Consider the following 19,231-nt stretch of genomic DNA (forward strand, 5'->3'; position numbering starts at 1 on the left):
AATGGGTGCCGTCAGAATGAGAGTCCAAACAGCTGATAAAAACATCACAATAATCCACACCACTCCAGTCCATCAGTTAACATCTGGGGAAGACAGAAGATGAAACACATCCAGCATTAAGATATTTTTAATGTCTAAAATATGAGTCCATAATTCATAATAACTCTTCCTCCGGTGAAAAAGTGTTCTGGTCTGAATCAGGAGAGAAATCTGCACAGATCAAGCAGCGTTTAACAAAACGGCTCTAAACAAATTTCAATGTGAGAGACAACAGGTGATGGACTTTTTCACTGGAGGAAGCATGATTATGGACTCTATGGTATTCTATAACATCTTGATGATGGATTTGTTTCAGCTTTTTTCTTCTCCAGATGTTAACTGATGGACTGGAGCGGTGTGACGGCACCCATCCACTGCTGAGACAAATCTCCAAATCTGATGAAGAAACAAACTCATCCTAATCTCTGATGATCTGAGGGTGAGCACATCTTGAACTGCTCCTTTAAGTGTGTGTGTTTTCCCAGGTCTCCCGAGATGAAGCGATTAATAAAGTCCGTCTGGAGGCAGAGGAGCACATCAGAGGTGCGTGTGTTCATCAGCCGTTATGATCGTGTGTTTGCTCTGTGTGTAATGCTGATGCTGTCTGACGTCTCTAGAGAAGTTCCCGCAGTCAGAGTCTTTCGAGGTGGTGGAGGCCTTCAACAGCGTCTCCCGAGAGGTCTTCAGGAATCTGGTTCTCAATGAATACAGGCGGTAATTCACGCTCTTTACACACGCTCTGATGTTTGTGTTCATCCATCTAGTAACACACAAATGTGCTGCGTCATGTGACAGGTGTGACGGCAGAGATCTCACGTCTTTACGCAACATTTCCTGCGAGGTGGATGTCTTCAAGCCGCTCCACGGATCGTCTCTCTTTCAGAGGGGTCAGACGCAGGTCAGCACACACCTGATCTGGTCATGTAGTTTGTGCTGCGCTCTGTAGGTGTTCGATCTGATTTTTAAAGGAAAGCACATCAGACTTGGATGTCAGTTTTCATCTGATTTATCCAGCGTTGTCTTCTGGTTCATGTGCAGTGTCTGATGTTCATCTGAAACTGTAAAACATTCTTAAGTATTGTAGTAGATTGGTATGATGAGTGAAGCTGGCAGTACTTCATAACCATGCAGTCACAGACAGTGAATGGACATCGTTGTCTGCTGTGAATGTGTGTGTGCAGGTGCTGTGCTCCGTCACGTTTGACTCCCTGGAGTCCAGTATGAAGACAGATGTGATAACCACCGCTCTCAGGTGGGTAATACACACTCAATCACATGATTTAAACATGTTCGACACATCTGATCTGCAGCTCCGGCCTGGTCTTGTTCAAAGAGCCCTGCGACTCAAGAGCAGCTCGACAGTGTTTAGTGTCCCGTATGGGGTTTGCGATATTGACAAAAAATAACATCTCTATATTTCCTGGGATTTTATCGATAACTATAATTAGGTGATATTTTGCTGAGTGTGTTATTGTGCTGGTGCCTTAAGGACTGTCGTGGACAGCTGGCTCCTACGTTTTTGATGTTCTTCATATTCTGTGGTGGTCAGTTCACACTGATAGAAATTTATCTTTTCCAATAAAGAGAAACTGATTTTTACATTTAAATGTGAAATTAAAACCGCCAGTAGGTGGCAGCAAGTCACTGTTAATAATTGATTCATTGTGATTGAACCGAATCATTTAAACGGTCGATTCATTCAGGAACGAAACCGCTTCATGTTGCTCAGAGACGCAAAACAGTGCTGTGGCTGTGTTTGGAGTGATTTTTGTTGTCGAAATAAAGCAAAAACAAGAAATATGGTGTCTAAAACGTAAGTCTCTTAATTAACTTCTTGTTTATTGAACTGTTAATTGTAAAAAATCAATATCACACTTGTAATCATGGTAATTTTGAGCGTTATTTTTCGTTACTCTCCGTGTGAAATTGATTAACTAGGCTATATGAAGTGGTATAAATAGCCTATATACATTTTCTGCCCCCATGTCTTTAATCTTGTGATCATTCTAAATGTAGTGAAAGCACACTTTACGCATGCGCACTAGTCTAGACTTCACATAATGAATGCGTGCACCCTGTAGCTGTGTTTTGAATGGTTTTGCAAAACACTCTGTCAAATCACACATCGTTAAAACAACAGTTACTATATTATCGCAGACGATATATATCGCACGCCCTTAGTGCTGCAGTAGCGTGCCGTCAGCGCAGCTGAAGAGTTCTGCGTTCAAATGCACGAAATAGGCTGAAGCTTGCCACAAATCCCCAGCAAAAGTAATAACCATGAATGTGTCTGCGGGAAATAGTAAGGAGATATTTGAATTTACTAATAAACTAGTCCGTGTCTCAAAGATGAAAATGACGATCCTGACTCCATCTCCTCATTAGACACGCCTTTAGAGAGAAATGCATCTTTACGAATTATAATTATAATGAAAGTTTTTGTTTTCAATTTGTTTTATTTCATTAAGTAGTAATTTAAAGCTTTCTATAGATATATTTATCATGTCTGTGAGGCATGTATTCACTGAGTTTTGGTTCATTTTTGTTAAGCGCTCTTGTTCAAGACGAGACGGCAGAAAGCGCATCATGTTTGTTTGTTTTTATAAAAGCACACCATGTGGTTGATCTTGTGAGGGCACAGTAAAAGTAGACATTTACAGTTCCGAATTATGTATTACTCTTACCTTTTATGAGCAAAAATGATGGCGTATTTAACGTTGTTTCCACTGAAAAAACCGCAAGTGATCGCGTTTGTATGCTCCAAAACGATTATTAGAGCGATTAATCGACTCATCAATTATTTCACTGATTAATCAGTTGACTCTATTCAGCATTTACAGTTAGTTAACATTGAGTTATACATTTTAACAAATAAGTCAAGTCACCATTATTTATATAGCACTTTTTACAATGCAAATTGTGTTCAAGCAGCGTTACAGTATTAAACGGGGAAATAGTGTCTCGAAATAGTGTCATTCTCCTCTGGCCAGACAAAACCAGCAGTTTAAATCTAGGCTGCAGCAGAATCAGATTGTGCAGAGGACTCATCTGGTTCCTGTGGTCTTGTCCCGATGGCCGTCTTGGAGACAGGGTCTTCACTGGGGGTCAGTCTCTGGGGCTCATCTAGTTGGATCTGGGAGGCTATGATGGTGACCTCGGAATAAGAAAGAAACAGACTAATATTAGCGTAGATGTCATTCTTCTTACAATGTAACAAGTAACAGTGTTATGGAACTGTTCCCGGTTCCGGTTGACCCAATCAATGCAGCGTAACAATCCTTTAACGGATTTGAATATTAGAAATGTGTTGTATGTAAGCCAGGTTAAAGAGATGGGTCTTTAAACTAGATTTAAACTGACAGAGTGTGTCTGCCTCCTGAATAGTGTTCGGTAGATTGTTCCAGAGTTTGGGTGCTAAATAGGAAAAGGATCTTTAACAGTAAGAAATTACTAGTCATCCAGTTTTTTTTTTAATATTAACTTTAGAATTAACTATGCATTCTGTTAGTTTTGCAAATTGACATGTTTCTTTGGGTCGTGAAGAAATATAGAGCTGAGCATCATCAGCACAACAGTGAAAGTTAACGCCATGTTTCCTGATGATCTGCTCCTCACGGACGACTGCCGCACACAAAACACACAATTAAGTCCAGGCCTGGTCCTCTCTCATCTTGCACTGTCGTCACTCCTCCTTTTATCCTTCCAGAGCTCCTCCAAGGGACTTGAGACCGGTGAGTGGAGCAGGTGTCGCTCATTATCATTAAACTCCACCAGCTTTGCTCCGCTCCCACGGCTCTCGGTCCCGCTCCACTCGTCACATACCCCCATCGCCCCTCACAGGCCGGGGGAGTACCCTTGAGATTGCGCTCTACTCCCCCCACCCCCCTCCCGGGGGGACCCATCAGGGCTGCCGCGGTGTACCTGGGGGTAAGTACAGATGAGGCGAGAGAAAAGGAGACGGAAGGATGAGGAGAGACAGAGACGAGAGGAAAAAAGAATTCTCTGTCCAGTTCCCAGACACACTGCCGCTCGGTCCTCACCCAGCTGAGAGGTTCTCACTCATGGTGCCATTCGATGGTACTGGACATTCTCTGGTGAACGGCTTGATGCTCCTCCGGATTGATGGCAGTTGGCAGCAAGTCCCCCGTTCCCTGCTCCTCCCCAACATGGCAAACGGTGCCGACTCCTCCGCTCCCTCTCGGGCAGCAGCCGCCACCCCTCCTCGACCCCGGAGCACGGTAGCGAGCCTTCCGTCCCACCTGTTCTTCTATCCCTCCAGCACCACCTCCTCGGGCAGCCACTGGCGTCCTCCGCTCCTTCGTGCTGCCTGACCTCCTCAGCAGCGAGGGCTCTTCTGACAGCATGTCCCTCCTTCCTCCCGGGTTTTGGCACCAATGTAACACAGTTCGTTGATACGGGAAGAAGGCAGGAACCGGCGAACATTTCAACAATTTAATAATAAAAATAAACACAAAAGTAAAGCGGCAGCCCCTCGTGGATGACTGCCGCACACAAAACAGCCAAAGCCGTATCTACAGCCATCACATTCTTTCTGTCCTCAACTAAAGTTTGGATGCGTGTCTCTAATTCTGAAATCTTCTCTGTCAGCCTAACTATTTCCCTGCATTTATCACATGTGAATCCCTCATCACCGACAGAGAAAGCTACGCTATGCATGTAGCAAGCAGTGCAGGTGACAATGCAAGGAGTAGCCATTACTCACCATGATTGTAGAATAATACAGACTCACCACAGTCGTTTGAACTCGTGAAAAACGGAACGAGAGAACCCCTATTTGCAGGTTGATTTTAATGTTATAAACACACACTTTCCTGTTCCAGCAAAGGGGGAAATCAAGGTTTCCCTCCTCATTTTACTGGCAAATTCATCGCAGTGTGGAAGTAAAAGTGAGCTGTAAATATTGACTAGTTAACGTTTGACCGTTCTGATCTAATGTTGTGATGTTTGTTTTCTTCTAGTGGAGTCAAAGACAAGAACTTCATGCTGCACTATGAAGTGAGTGACGCTTTACTCTGCATGTTTATCTCAGACTGTACAGTTCACCTTCATTCACTGAGTGTTTCTTTCAGTTTCCTCCGTATGCAACCAATGAGATCGGGAAGGTGGGAGGAATCAACCGGCGAGAGCTGGGTCACGGTGAGTGTGCTTCCTCTGTAAGACGCTCATCTCCTTCCCCTCCGTGTCTCAGCGGTGTCTCATGCGTGTGTGTTCAGGAGCGCTGGCGGAGAAGGCGCTGAGGCCCGTCATTCCTCCAGATTTCCCCTTCACAATCCGCGTCACGTCTGAGGTGCTGGAGTCCAACGGTGCGGCACGTCTCTCTCGTTCCTCTCAGCCGTCTCATGAGAATGTGTCCTGAGCTCATGCTGTGTCTCTGTTCTGTGTGTCCTCAGGCTCATCCTCTATGGCCTCGGTGTGTGGCGGCAGTTTAGCGCTCATGGATGCAGGTATGATCGTATGACAGCAGTTCAGTCTCATTGGTACCCTGTGCTGTTTCATTGACCAGGCAGTTATGAATTAATAACCTCGTCATTTAATTCCAGCCTTACAGTAGTGCGCTTAAACACAGACAGCCTGCATTGATCTGGGCAGCTTGATATAGAGCAGGAACAACAGAAAACTTAAAGGCAAGAATGACATCGCAGAACATTACCAGCTCTGACACTGAAATAAAAACCGATAAAACCTGTCTATTATTATGAAATAATGCAACTGTAACTGTTATAGAGTATAACTTATACTTCCATTCCGTTAGGTTCCATTACATTTCAAAACATAAAGAACATTGTTTCAGTTTTTGCTGAAGGACTTGCCACCCTTTCTAGCAAAAGCCATTTTTCAACTCCAGATGAACTGGTTTGTCATATAACTCCGGACTACAAACAATTTTAGATGCTCGTGTGTCATTGAAAACCAGGATTGCGTCATTTGTTAATTCTGCGCTGTGGTTTACTCCTGCGCTACGGCAGCTAAAAGTCAAGGGCTGTCGTCTGAAGCGTTTGTATGTCAGGACTGGACTTGTGATGCTTAAAGAACTGTACTCTGAGCATATGCTTAATTAGAAGGTAGCTCTTTCTACAGATAAAACTGATTGTCAGTTTAAGTAGTTCTGGTGAAGGGAACACAAGAACCCTTTTCCAACGTTTTGGTTAAAGCCTGTTTACCTTCTCTCTCTTCTTTAATTACCAATATCATACATTCTTTGCTTGTTTCTGGTATTGTTCCGTGTACTCCAAAACTGCTGTGATAACTCTTATATCTAAGAAACCGGAGGCTGATTCAAGTAACCTTGATAATTTTCGCCCCGTTTTAAATCTCATTTCTCTCTAAAATATCGGAAAGGATAGTCGCAGCTCCGGTTCAGGATCATCTTTCTGATAATAGCTTATATGAGCAATTTCATTTGTAAGTGGCTTTGGATATAAGCATCTGCTAAATGTAAATGTAAATTTTAATCGGGCATCCGTTCACATCATAGTGTTGAGACTGCATTAGTTAAGATTTCCAATGACTTGTTGTCTGCTGCTGATTCAGGACTTCTATTTATACTTATTTTGCTAGATCTGAGTGCAGCATTTGCCACAATCTCACACAGTATTTTGCTGGACAGATTGGAATCTATTGGAATTATGGGCATGGCCCTGACTTGGTTTCAATCTTATCTAACGGGCCGTACTCGATTTGTACAGTTGAAGCAGTTTATATCAATGCCTTCATATGTTACTACTGGGGTTCCTCAGGGCTCAGTTTTGGGTCCTCTCTTATTTATCATTTATCTTTTATCTTTTACCTCTTGGTAATGTTTTTAAGAAGTTTGGTATTCAGTTGCACTGCTATGCTGATGACACCCAGCTTTACCTGTCCTCCAAACCCACCTTTACTTTTACCTCTCACCTTACCTCTCAGATTGTGTAGCTGAGATTAAAGACTGGTTCACAACAAATCTTTTTAAACTAAATAGTAGTAAGACTGAAATTCAGCTAGTTGGCTCAAAAACCACTCTGGCCAATTCTAAATGTTCCTCAGTTAATATTGTTAATTTTCCAGTGTCTGTGTCTAAACCGGTTAAAGGTTTGTGTGTCCTCTTCGATAGTGCTTTGTCATTCGAAGAACATATGCAGAATGAATGATACTGTTTATATTTCCATATACGTAATTTAACTTTGTCCCGCTCTCTCCGTAAAGAGCACAGCTATTCTTGTTCATGCTTTAGTCACTTCTCGAATTGATTATTGTAATGCTCTTCTTTTTCTTTTTTATGGTCTGCCTTTAAAGCTTGTCTATAAACTTTAGTTAGCACAGAATTCAGCTGCACAAATTATTTGCAGAACTCCCATAACTGAACACATTACTCCCATATTACAACACTTGTATTGGCTCCCGGTTAAATACTGTATTGAATTTAAAATACTACTTCTTACGTACAAGGCACTCAATAATCTTGCTCCTTCATACTTATCTGACCTCCTTCATATCTGCACTCATACTCTCAAGATCATCTTCTGTTCTTACTCTTGTTCTTCCTTGAATTTGCAGAGCTTCTGTGGGCTTTTGAGCCTTTAGTCATGCAGCTCCTTATTTATATAACTCATTACTACAGGATCTGCCAAATAGTGAAAGTTTTGTTTTCTTTTTTTTTAGGCAGGCTTTTACGTGATTGTTTGTATTAGGTCTGTTAGGCTGTAATAATGATTGTTGTTTATGTTGATTGTTTGTTGTAAGGTATCCTTGAGTCTCATGTAAGGCACCTATAAATAAAACGAAATAATATATAATAATAACATATAGCCACATGCAGAGCAGCATTATAAAAAAACTCTATGCAGAGTATATATAAATACCTATGAGTTTCCAGCAATTCTCAGTGTGATTATAACAATTATACATTTCATTTATTCTCATTTTTCTTTTTCTTTCAGCAAAAGTTTTTTTTTTTTTTTTTTAAATCTTGTCTGCTTCAGTTGTGCTTTCTCTTGTGATAGACAGTAATTCTCTTGCATTAAATGCTGTGCTCAGTATCAAGATTTTGAGTATGATGACATTCATTTATGTGCTGTGTAAATTTCTTATGACTTCTATACCAATTTAAGAATATACTGTCACCAGCCAATCATTGGTTTGGAGTATTAATGCATTTGCTTTTTCCAGTGAATCCAGAAAAACATCATCATTGATAGCTCTGTTCTGATGCTGATTGAATTTCAATGATCATGACTAGAAGATCCAGTGTACCTCAGATGTATTAAACCGCATACATGAACCCTTTGAAATGAACACAGATGCATGAACGTGTGTCTGTTCTAACAGGGCATTTTCTGCTGTATATTAATTTACGTTCTGTATATTAATTTACGAATCATGTAAATCGTAGAAACTCCCAAATGTGCAGCACTACTTGCACACAGACACTCATCCGCTCAACACTAGGTGGCGCTATAATACAGCAATTTGTATGGTGGCCGAGAATACTTGAGAGAGCTCAACTCGCTGCAACTTCAGAAAACACATGCAAATAGAAAAAGCTCCAGCAAATCAAGAAAATATCTTCTTCAGTTTGACAGCAGGTGGTGCAAATGCTCACAATGCAAACAAAGAAACGCGCTGCAAATGCACAACCAAATAAAGAATTTTATTTGCAGCACATTCCTTTATTTGGTTGTGCTGTGAGCATTTGCAGCGCGTGTGTTGTCAAATTGATGAAGTTGTTTTCTTAATTTGCAGGTGTTTTTTTCTATTTGCAGCGCATTGAGCTCTCTCAGCCACTGTAAATTTGCATTTTGGATCATAACTCTGGAACCATAAGTGCTTGAACTAAAACAATCCTTGATTCAGGCTGTACAAAATGTATATCTCCGATTTCATTTCTGTCTCAAAAATATTTCTGTCATTTTGAATTTTAATAAATCTACTTTTACAAACTCTAATTTGATTTGCACAAAATCTGGCACTCATCATCCCCCAGACACACATGATAAAAGGTTATCGAAGGAATTTTGATTTGGGAAAAGTTTGCAAAGATATCAGGTAATTGGCTAGCTAGGCGATGCCTGTTTTTACGAGCTGACCTATATCTGCTGAATACAATGTCCAAACGTGACACTCATAGACAACGGCATATTCTGAGGAAGCACACCAAGCTGTGTAAAATTCAGCCAAAAGGGGACGCTACGACTGAAAAAACACTACAACCCCACAGATGTTTCAGCAGCTAAAAACATGAAATCTGAATGGCATAATAAGCAGCCTTTTAGCTAATAAATCAGCAGCCATGTGTAATCCAGAAGTGCCCAATCCTGTTCCTGGAGAAAGTTCAGCTTCATTCCTGATCGAACACACCTAAAGCAGCTAATTAATATCTTCAGTAGCACTCACCAATTACAGACAGGTATGTTTTATCAGGGTTGGATCTGAAGTTTACAGGTAAAATAAAGCTTCAGGAACAGGACTTGGGTACCCCTCGTGTAATAGAATCAAAATTGGTATTTTTTCTGAATTTCTGAAAGTCTTTTCTTCTGCTTTAAGCCTGAACAAGAGTAAATCCAATGTTTCTGATTATCGTCCATTCTAGTGTGTTGTTGGACCTGTGTGATGACCGAGCAGGTGTTTTGTGTCCAGGTGTGCCCATCTCCACCGCTGTAGCCGGAGTCGCCATCGGCCTCATATCTAAAGCCAGTCCTGAGAAAGCATCAGAGATCGAGGACTACAGGCTGCTGACCGATATACTGGTAGGTGCTCCAGCATCTGTTCCCTGAGCGTTAACTGAGCCGCGCGTTCATTCCTCTGCTCTCTAATCAAGGGAATAGAGGACTACAATGGAGACATGGACTTCAAGATGGCAGGCAGCAGTAAAGGGATCACGGCTCTGCAGGTAACGCACACTCCTGTGCTCAGTCTGTGTGTGTTCACCTCACGTCTGCTGTGTGTGATCACTGATGACTGTCTCCCACAGGCTGACATTAAAATCCCGGGACTTCCTCTGAAGATCGTGATGGAGGCCATACAGCAGGCCACAGGTACTCCTCACTCATCGAGCATCGAGTGACCTACATTACGAGTGTGTGAGGTGACGTTTGCTGCGTTTCCTTTCAGTGGCCAAACGAGAGATTTTGGGCATCATGAATAAGGTCATCTCCAAACCCAGGAGCTCCAGGAAGGAGAACGGCCCGCTCGTTGGTACGATGAATTCCTCCTCGTGTGCTTTCTGGTGCTTTTTTTTTCTTTTCTCTAATCCTGAAGTGAGCTTGTTTCCACAGAGAATGTCAAAGTGCCTCTATCTAGGAGAGCTCTGTTTGTGGGTCCAGGAGGATTCAATCTGCGCAGACTACAGGCTCAGACAGGTGTGTGTGTGTGTTTTTGTGACATATGAGGACACAAATGTGTATAATGACATGGGTATTACATGGGTATTTCCCCATGTCCCCATATTTCAAAAGGCTTCTAAATCATACAGAGTGAGTTTTTTTGAGAAAGTAAAAATGCAAAAAGTTTCCTGTAAGGGGTTGGTTTAGGTGTAGGGTTGGTGTAGGGCGATAGAAAATACGGTTTGTACAGTATAAAAACCATTACGCCTATGGGATGTCCCCACAATTCACATAAACAAACGTGTGTGAGTGAGTGAGAGAGAGTGTGCAGGGGTTTCCGTGGGGTCTTAAAGTCTTAAATTTAGTAGGATCACATTTAAGGCCTTAAAAAGTCTTAAATTGTACAAGAAATTCTTAATTATGATTTCAAGAGCTTTTAAATTTGGGTACGGAAAGACCAGAATTGATATAATATATGATATGGCTGAATGGGACGATTAAACTTCAAAAGGCTATGATTTCATTAAATAAACACGCACTGCATGTTCTCAAGGTCAGGTGCTGTGCTGCGTTACCGGGGAAACGGTTATATTTCTACCAACCATGCCACCTGCTGGCAGAGAATGAATGTGTATTTTTAATAAGCCTGTTGTTCAGTTCAGACCAATGCGAAAATCGACCCGTGTTTTTACCCTGCAAACACACAGAGCTTTAAATGTGAACTGGTGGATCGATCAGAAGACAATGCGTTATAAAAATCTAAACAGTAGGGCATGCAATATATATTGTCTGCGATAATATCGTAATTGTTGTTTAACGATGTGCGATTCGACATTATCGACTATATTGTGAAAAGCACACAAAACACACACCTCCAGATGCATTAGTTGAAGAAGTCAGTTAACATGGGTTTCTTTCACTGCATGATTCAGTCTATTAAAATGCATTTAGAATGATCACATAATTCAAGACATGGGGGCAGAAAATTTATATATTTATATCATTTCATAGTAAACATCACATGAAGAGTGCCGTTTGTTTTCCCCAAAAGTCAGCATGATTACAAATGTGATTGATTTTATACAACAGTTCAATAAACAAGTTAAGATTAAGAGACTTGCGTTTTAGACACCATATTTCCTGCTTTTGCTTTATTTCGACAACAAAAGTAATTCCAAACACAGCCACAGCGCTGTTTTGCGTCTCTGAGCAACATGGCGCTTATAAAGCTGGGTGGCTTTATATCAGCTTTACAGTATTAAACGGGGAAATAGTTTGTCGAAATAGTGTCATTCTCCTCTGGCCAGACAAAACCAGCAGTTTAAATCTAGGCTGCAGCAGAGTCAGATTGTGCAGAGGACTCATCTGGTTCCTGTGGTCTTGTCCTGATGGCCGTCTTGGAGACAGGGTCTTCACTGGGGGTCAGTCTCTGGGGCTCATCTAGTTGTCCTGGTCTCCGCTGACGTTCAGAATTTATACGTTATAAAAATGTATTGATAATTGTTTAATATAATGATATAATACTTTCGACTGTGTGTGTCTGTGAGTGAGTGTCTGTGAGTGAGTGAGTGCGTCTGTGAGTGAGTATCTGTGTGTGTCTGTGTGAGTGCGTGCGCGTGTGTGTCTGTGAGTGAATGTCTGTGAGTGAGTGTCTGTGAGTGAGTGTCTGTGAGTGAGTGTCTGTGAGTGAGTGAGTGCGTCTGTGAGTGAGTATCTGTGTGTGTCTGTGTGAGTGCGTGCGCGTGTGTGTCTGTGAGTGAGTGTCTGTGAGTGAGTGAGTGAGTGCGTCTGTGAGTGAGTATCTGTGTGAGTGCGTGCGTGTGTGTGTCTGTGAGTGAATGTCTGTGAGTGAGTGTCTGTGAGTGAGTGTCTGTGAGTGAGTGTCTGTGAGTGAGTGAGTGCGTCTGTGAGTGAGTATCTGTGTGTGTCTGTGTGAGTGCGTGCGCGTGTGTGTCTGTGAGTGAATGTCTGTGAGTGAATGTCTGTGAGTGAATGTCTGTGAGTGAATGTCTGTGAGTGAGTGTCTGTGAGTGAGTGTCTGTGAGTGAGTGAGTGCGTCTGTGAGTGAGTGTCTGTGTGAGTGCGTGCGCGTGTGTGTCTGTGAGTGAGTGTCTGTGAGTGAGTGAGTGAGTGCGTCTGTGAGTGAGTATCTGTGAGTGCGTGCGTGTGTGTGTCTGTGAGTGAATGTCTGTGAGTGAATGTCTGTGAGTGAGTGTCTGTGTGAGTGCGTGCGTGTGTGTGTGTGAGCGCCAGCTGATGAAGCTCTGCTCTTGCTCTCTGGCAGGTGTGACTATCTCTCAGGTGGATGAGGAGACGTTCTCTGTGTTTGCTCCGACGCCGGGCGCCATGAGCGAAGCGCAGGAGTTCATCCGTGACGTCTGCAGAGATGATGTATGTGTGATGATCAGCTGCTCTGATGATGTCTCGTGATCAGACTCTGATGCTTGTCTTCTGTTCTGCAGCAGGAGCAGCAGCTGGAGTTCGGAGCCGTGTACACAGCCACCGTTACAGAGATCAGGTGGAGTTCAGCCTCTCACAGCACCACAGATCTCAGCATTTATCGTTCGGCTGGAGTTAAAGGCATAGTTCACACAAAAATGAACACCTGTTGTTGATAAACTCACACTCAGACCATCCAAGATGCAGCTGACTTTTAGTAAAGAAGATTTTTAACTGAAACAGTTCTCCTTGGTGATTCATAAAATGCAAGTCAGCAGCTGCCCATCTTTTGAGAGTCGAAAAAGCATATACAGGCAACACAAAATGAATACACGTGGCTCTTACATTTACATTTAGTCATTTAGTACATGCTTTTATCCAAAGCAACTTACAAATGAGGACAACGGAAGCAATCAAAATCAACAAAAGAGCAATGATATGTAAGTGCTATAACAAGTCTCTGTTAGCCTAACACAGAGCACGTAGCAAGGTTGTTTTTTTGACGATATATTGAGGTCTTATGAAGCAAAACGATCAGTCTGTGCAAGAAACTGAACATTATTTACAGCATTATTACCTGTAATCCAGAGCTTCAGACAAATGGGGAAATACGATTCTTTTTCAACAAACTGGTTATTTCAAACAATTTGTTATAATCTGTTTCAGTTCACTAGTTCATTTACGTAATCAGAATCAGAAAGTGTGCCAGAAATGCCAAGTGTGTTTACACATAAGGAATTCGTCTTGGTCTTAGGAGCTTCCACAGTACAGACAGTACAAACATAGTGCAGACATACATATAATTAAGGTAAGAAAAACACTAATAATAAAGAGCTCACTTCATAAGACCTCTATATATCGTCAGGAGCCATGGGAATTCATGTTGTGTTCCTGGGCAGCTGCTGTTTTGCATTGTGTGAATCACCAAGGAGTAGGGATGGGCGATATGGCCTAAAACATTTATCACGATAATTTCAGGTATTTATTGCGATAACGATACAAATGACGATAATATATATATTTATACATATACACACACACATATATATATATATATATATATATATATATATATATATATAGATATATATATATATAGATATATATATAGATATAGATATAGATATATATATATATATATATATATATATATATATATATATATATATATATATAGATATATAGATTAAGTTTTAAAGATTAAGTTTATTTCATATAGTATTATTAATGCAATTAACTTGAAACTTTCTGTACACAGCCAACTTATGGCCATGCTAATTATGATCAACAGCTCATCTCCATTAATTGCTCTTATCAACCATAATAATGCGTTACGGACGCTTCATATTAAATCATATGCATAGGCTACTGGCACACGTTTACCACGTTGCTGATGACTGGAAGCCTGTGTATGGCTATACTGCTGTGATCTGTTTCAGGCTTTCCATATCATAACATTTTAGAAATTAATTCATTGTAATATCTCAGAAATGGCATGTTTAACGAGAACATCGCGGAGATTTAGACTGCTTTGCTGTTTGGGTCAGAAATGCACAGGCGGACTGAAGGAAAAATCGCCAAAACTATTTTAAATGTCATATAATGTTCATTGTTAATATTATTATCTTATCTAAACTTTTTATGTGTTTCAAACAAACTTATGTCGCCATCTGCGTTGCATTCATGCAGAGAGCAAGATTTTGCGTGTTCAAGCGCATGCTGTGTGAGACGCTCAAGAGATGTGGGCTACATCATTCTTATTTGTCTACATTTTTTTTTTTCTTCATTACAAATCTTGTTTGGTTTTATTTTGTATCATTGCATGTTAAAAATAATTCACTATATTATGCAGATGCAAAACGCTAGACTGCGAATAAGATTAGCTACAGTTTCACATTTTATAAATATTTGAACAATATATTCAGCATATTTAACAACCTGTTTTGTATCTTTATTTAATGCATAAGCGATTAAAACAAGTTTATGAGGCTATGCTCTAGAGTCTAGACTATTATTCATATGCAAGTGTTTGTGCGGAAAAGAATGCGCATGCATGACAGAGGTGCTCTCGCGGATCACTTGCATTTTTTCCTGATAATGAAACAACTTAAAATAATAATAATTAAAAAAAGAAAACTTAAAATTGGGGCTCGTCACATACATGAGAAATATTTCTCAGGGCTCTAAGCTTACTTTTCTTTTTAGGAGCGCTTGTGCTTCTAATTTAAAATATTTAGGAGCACGGTCAAAAATTTAGCAGCACCTTCAAATCAATAATCAACAATTCTGATCAAAAATGAACCTTCCCATTACGAGGTGATATTTGACTCCTTAAAGTGATTTACAGGGAATTTTGTTTTTACCTTTATAATGGCATTTTTCTAACTTTATTAAAAGTATGGCATCTTTAATGTCAAATTCAAATTGGACATGTTTCCACTCTTTGTAACCACCATTTTTCTGTACACTTTGCATATTACGGTAGTTTGCTCCTCATCTGATTTTCTGTAACCAAACCAGTTGCAAATTGTGGAGGTAGCTCCTCGCGTAACAACAAGCTCCTCCTCATGGTGCGTTCACACCAGACGCGAATGAAGCGTTAAGCGCGAGTGATTTACATGTTAAGTCAATGCAAAGACGCGAAGACATCCTGCCGCGCAATTCGTGCGAATGACGCAGCGCGAATTGAGCGTTTAGAGCGAAATTCTATACATATGCTCTCTGTGGCAGTCATACATGTGCGCCTGGCAGAAGCCCCGCCCATGACGCGAATTCGCGTCTGTTGTGCAGTGAATTACACGCGCGAATGAAGCGAGTAAACCCAAAATGTTCACGCGTCCAACTGTGCGCGAATAGCGCGATTTATTCGCGCAAGTCGCGTCCGGTGTGAACGCACTGTCAGCCTCACGTCCGCCTTCCGCCATGCTTGTTTTCACTCCGCACGTGAACAGTGAATCGGGCGCGCACAAAACTACGTCATCAACTAGACTTATCGTTATTATCGTGAGGAGACTAATTTTTATCGTGAGGAGAATTTTCAACGGTATATCACAAACGATAAGATATCGCCCATCCCTACCAAGGAGCACAATTTCAGCTAACACTTAATTTTAAGGTGTCATAATACATACTATTTACCTAATTAAGTACTTAGTAGTAGTATATATATACACACACACATATACACGTATCTCAAAGGTGGACAGTAGTGAAGTATTTTTACTTCACTCAAGTAAATTTTAAATGATCTGTACTTTTATCAGACTGTTTTTCTTTGGAAAACTTTTACTTCACTTCATTCCAAAGCATAATGTCATACTTTTTACTGCACTACATCTCATAAATAAAAGTTATTTTACATTTACTTAAGAATATTAAAAATGTAGTACTTTCTTGTACTCAAGTAAAACTTTGAATTACTTCTCCTTGAGTAAAAGTAATGAAGTACTAGATTCCTGATGTAATTACATGATATTTATCATGAAACAGTGCAGTAAAAAGGGCAATATTAGGCTCTGGAATGTTAAGTAAGATTTTTCTAAAGAAAAACACTAAACTACAGAGACTTGAAAAGTACTTTTATAGCAGCGTAAAAATACTTCACTACTGTCTATTTAGTTATTTAATTTACACAGTGAAGAATATGCAGTGTTTTTATACATTTGATTACTTTATACAATGTATGTAGCATTTCTTATTTATTTGTTCTACTGTAGTTTTTTTGGCCTGTTGCTTGTAATTAGTTTCTTATTTAATCACTGTTTACTTCAGTCAGTTTGAGTTTTTTGTTTATTTAGGCTAGTATTAGTTTGTGATTATTGACACTGGTGACAAGAATTATGAAACTTCTATGGTACCAAAAATGTTAAGACCTTATTTAAAGCGAAAAATAAATAACTCGTTACTGTGGAATAAAATGACTGGTATCGTGATGTAAGATTGTGTTGATATGACCCAGCCTAATGGAGCGTGTGTTTCAGGGACATCGGTGTGATGGTGAAGCTCTATCCCAACATGAGCGCTGTGCTCCTACACAACTCACAGCTGGACCACAAACGGGTGAGCACACGTTCTCCTGACCTCTGACCCCGGTCTGCTCTGTTTCTGAAGGACTTGTGTGTTTTCCAGATCAAACACCCCAGCGCTCTGGGACTGGAGGTCGGCCAGCAGATCCAGGTGCAGTGGGAAGCAACCATCTGATCTCTGAACTCTACGGGTTTCTTCATGAGTGTGTTCTGTTCTCTCAGGTGAAGTACTTCGGCCGCGACCCGACGGATGGCAGGATGAGGCTGTCTCGTAAGGTGCTCCAGTCTCCGGCGGCGGCGGTGGTGAGGAGTCTGAGCGACAGACACAGCATCTCTGTCGGAGTGTCCGGAGAGCAGAGCCCAGACTCTTAGAGCAGCTCATCTGCGCTTTACCGACTTTTGTACACTGTGTATTTTATAATAAACGCTCTTATTACATACATTGTCCTCACAAAAACAGCTTGAGATTTTGCGTTCGTTTGCGAAGGGTGCAAAACCCCGGAGCATAACCAGTGTGAATGTGTTCTCAGCCCTTATCTGTTATGCAGATGTGACTGCGGCAAATGTGAAACCATGCAAATTTTGTAGAAAAGAGAAGTAACAAATCCCACACATGAATGTAGGATACTGTGTATTCATGCTGTAATACGTGACAGAACGCAACCGTGAGCTTTTTCATTTTAAGAAGCATTGTTGAAGAGGTGAAAAACTTGAAACCAATCAGATATGCGATTAGAAGAACTCATGATATTACTGTTTTATGGGCAAATTTTCAGTTTGCTGCAAAATAGTTTGAGAATGTAAGAAAACTGACTGTCATTTGCAAAGCATCATGGGATTCTGTGCTGATCATCCTCACGTTTATGGGTTGTGTCCTTCAATTTGGCTGTCAGAGCCTTAAATGCCACCTCACTGCTCACAGCATATCGAGCTGAGGTCATGGAGGAGATGGGGAGGCAGATTGACACGGGGTCTCCTGATCCAGCACTGTGGGAAGAGATCTGCGTCACTGCAGATTTCAACCTACGATCATCCCGCAGAGCAGTGCAGAGCTGCGACCGCAACATGGGCTTGGCTGTAGCGGGTGAAAGGGCGCTATGGCTAGGACTCTCGGGCCTGTCAGACCGGGAGAAGGCTGAGATTCTTGATTCTCCAGTAGAGCCAAAAGCCCTTTTCAGGGCTTCTGTGACAAATATGCAGCAGCAGTGTGACCTTAGCAAAAAAGATGGGGAGGCCTTTGAAGCTCTCCTCCACAGGAAGTCCACGGCTCGACCCCCAAAGCCCTCTCGCCCGGGTTTTCCCTCTGCCTCCAGAGGGGGGTCCGTCAGGGTACAGAAACTCAAGGCCCCCCCACCCCAGCAGTCAACGCAGGTGGAGGTGAACCCAAGACAGCCTCAGCTGAGAGGTAAGGCCTCATTTGCGGCTGCAGCGTCTAAACATCAACTGGCTCACCCTCAAGGGGGCAAGAAGAGGCGGGCGACCTAACCAGTAGCCTTTTTCAGAGTCAAAAGAGGGGGTACAGCACTCATGTCTCTGTAGCGACCCCTCTCTGTAACACAAGAGTCTTGTTCATCCCCTCCAGCAAAGAAGTGTTTGTTTGAAGTTCAGAGAAAAACTGTTCTCAGATTGGAGTGTTGGCACCTGTTCACCCAGTGCCACCCATATTGTTTCTCACCCTCTCCACCCACGGGGTTATGCAAGAGAGAGGAGGTTTGGGAAAGCAAAAAATGTGTGAAACAAATAAAACTGTTCCCTGTGCATCCAGGCAACAGGCCAAGGGCACAGAAATGTCTGAAAATAAACACAAAAATACAGACAAAAACACCCAAATCAGAGCTGCTAGCTCTGCCGCGCCATCGGTGAGTGAGATCTATAGCAGTTGGCGCGCATGCTCAGTACACCCTTGGGTTTTATCCACAATAAAACGGGGTTATCGTTTGCAGTCAGGAGGTCTCTGACCTATTCTGGATTTATGGAACCTCAACAAACACCTCAGAGAGTACTAGTTCAAAATGTTAACGTTCAAAGCGTTATCAGTCATTATTCGTCCCAAAGACTGGCATACGTCCGTCGATCTAAAGAATTTCACCCAGAAACAAGCTGTAAAAACTGGAGTCAAAGGATCTTTTGCTTGCACCGAGTGTGGAAAGAGTTTCATTCACAAAGGAAATCTCACAATGGAGAAAACCGCTTCATATGCACTCAGTGTGGAAAGAGTTTCACATGCAGAAACGTTCTTAAAGATCATCTTATCTCTCACGCTGGACTGAGATCATGCAGCTGTGGTCAGTGGGATAAAACATCTGTCGTGGCATCAAGCTTAAGAACACATCTTAAAGTTCATGCTGCTGTGAAGCCTCACTTCTGCTCTGTTTGTGGAAAGAGTTTGTCACGGCTGTGCACTTTAAA

General features: G+C 41.6%; 1 protein-coding gene across 2 annotated transcripts in view; it reads left to right on the plus strand.

Moving 5' to 3' along the window:
- Positions 1-17,279, plus strand: part of pnpt1 (polyribonucleotide nucleotidyltransferase 1) — a 22,109-nt gene extending 4,830 nt beyond the window's left edge. Inside the window, exons 11-28 of one of the 2 annotated variants that reach the window (XR_013785400.1) lie at positions 525-582; positions 657-753; positions 835-937; positions 1,221-1,291; positions 5,019-5,055; positions 5,130-5,196; positions 5,274-5,363; positions 5,451-5,504; positions 9,673-9,782; positions 9,854-9,925; positions 10,007-10,070; positions 10,147-10,230; positions 10,311-10,394; positions 12,643-12,749; positions 12,821-12,938; positions 16,778-16,856; positions 16,926-16,973; positions 17,045-17,279. Coding sequence is in view for 1 of the 2 variants with exons in the window: in XM_079439561.1 (XP_079295687.1) it covers positions 525-582; positions 657-753; positions 835-937; positions 1,221-1,291; positions 5,019-5,055; positions 5,130-5,196; positions 5,274-5,363; positions 5,451-5,504; positions 9,673-9,782; positions 9,854-9,925; positions 10,007-10,070; positions 10,147-10,230; positions 10,311-10,394; positions 12,643-12,749; positions 12,821-12,876; positions 16,778-16,856; positions 16,926-16,973; positions 17,045-17,194 (1,431 nt within the window). In the remaining variant the exon portion in view is untranslated. The remainder of the gene's footprint in view (positions 1-524; positions 583-656; positions 754-834; positions 938-1,220; positions 1,292-5,018; positions 5,056-5,129; positions 5,197-5,273; positions 5,364-5,450; positions 5,505-9,672; positions 9,783-9,853; positions 9,926-10,006; positions 10,071-10,146; positions 10,231-10,310; positions 10,395-12,642; positions 12,750-12,820; positions 12,939-16,777; positions 16,857-16,925; positions 16,974-17,044) is intronic. The other variant, XM_079439561.1, reaches the window with a different exon arrangement.
- The last annotated feature ends 1,952 nt before the right edge of the window (positions 17,280-19,231 follow it).

The sequence above is a fragment of the Barbus barbus genome (assembly GCF_936440315.1).
Source record: "Barbus barbus genome assembly, chromosome: 18".
Classification (NCBI taxonomy): domain Eukaryota; kingdom Metazoa; phylum Chordata; class Actinopteri; order Cypriniformes; family Cyprinidae; genus Barbus; species Barbus barbus.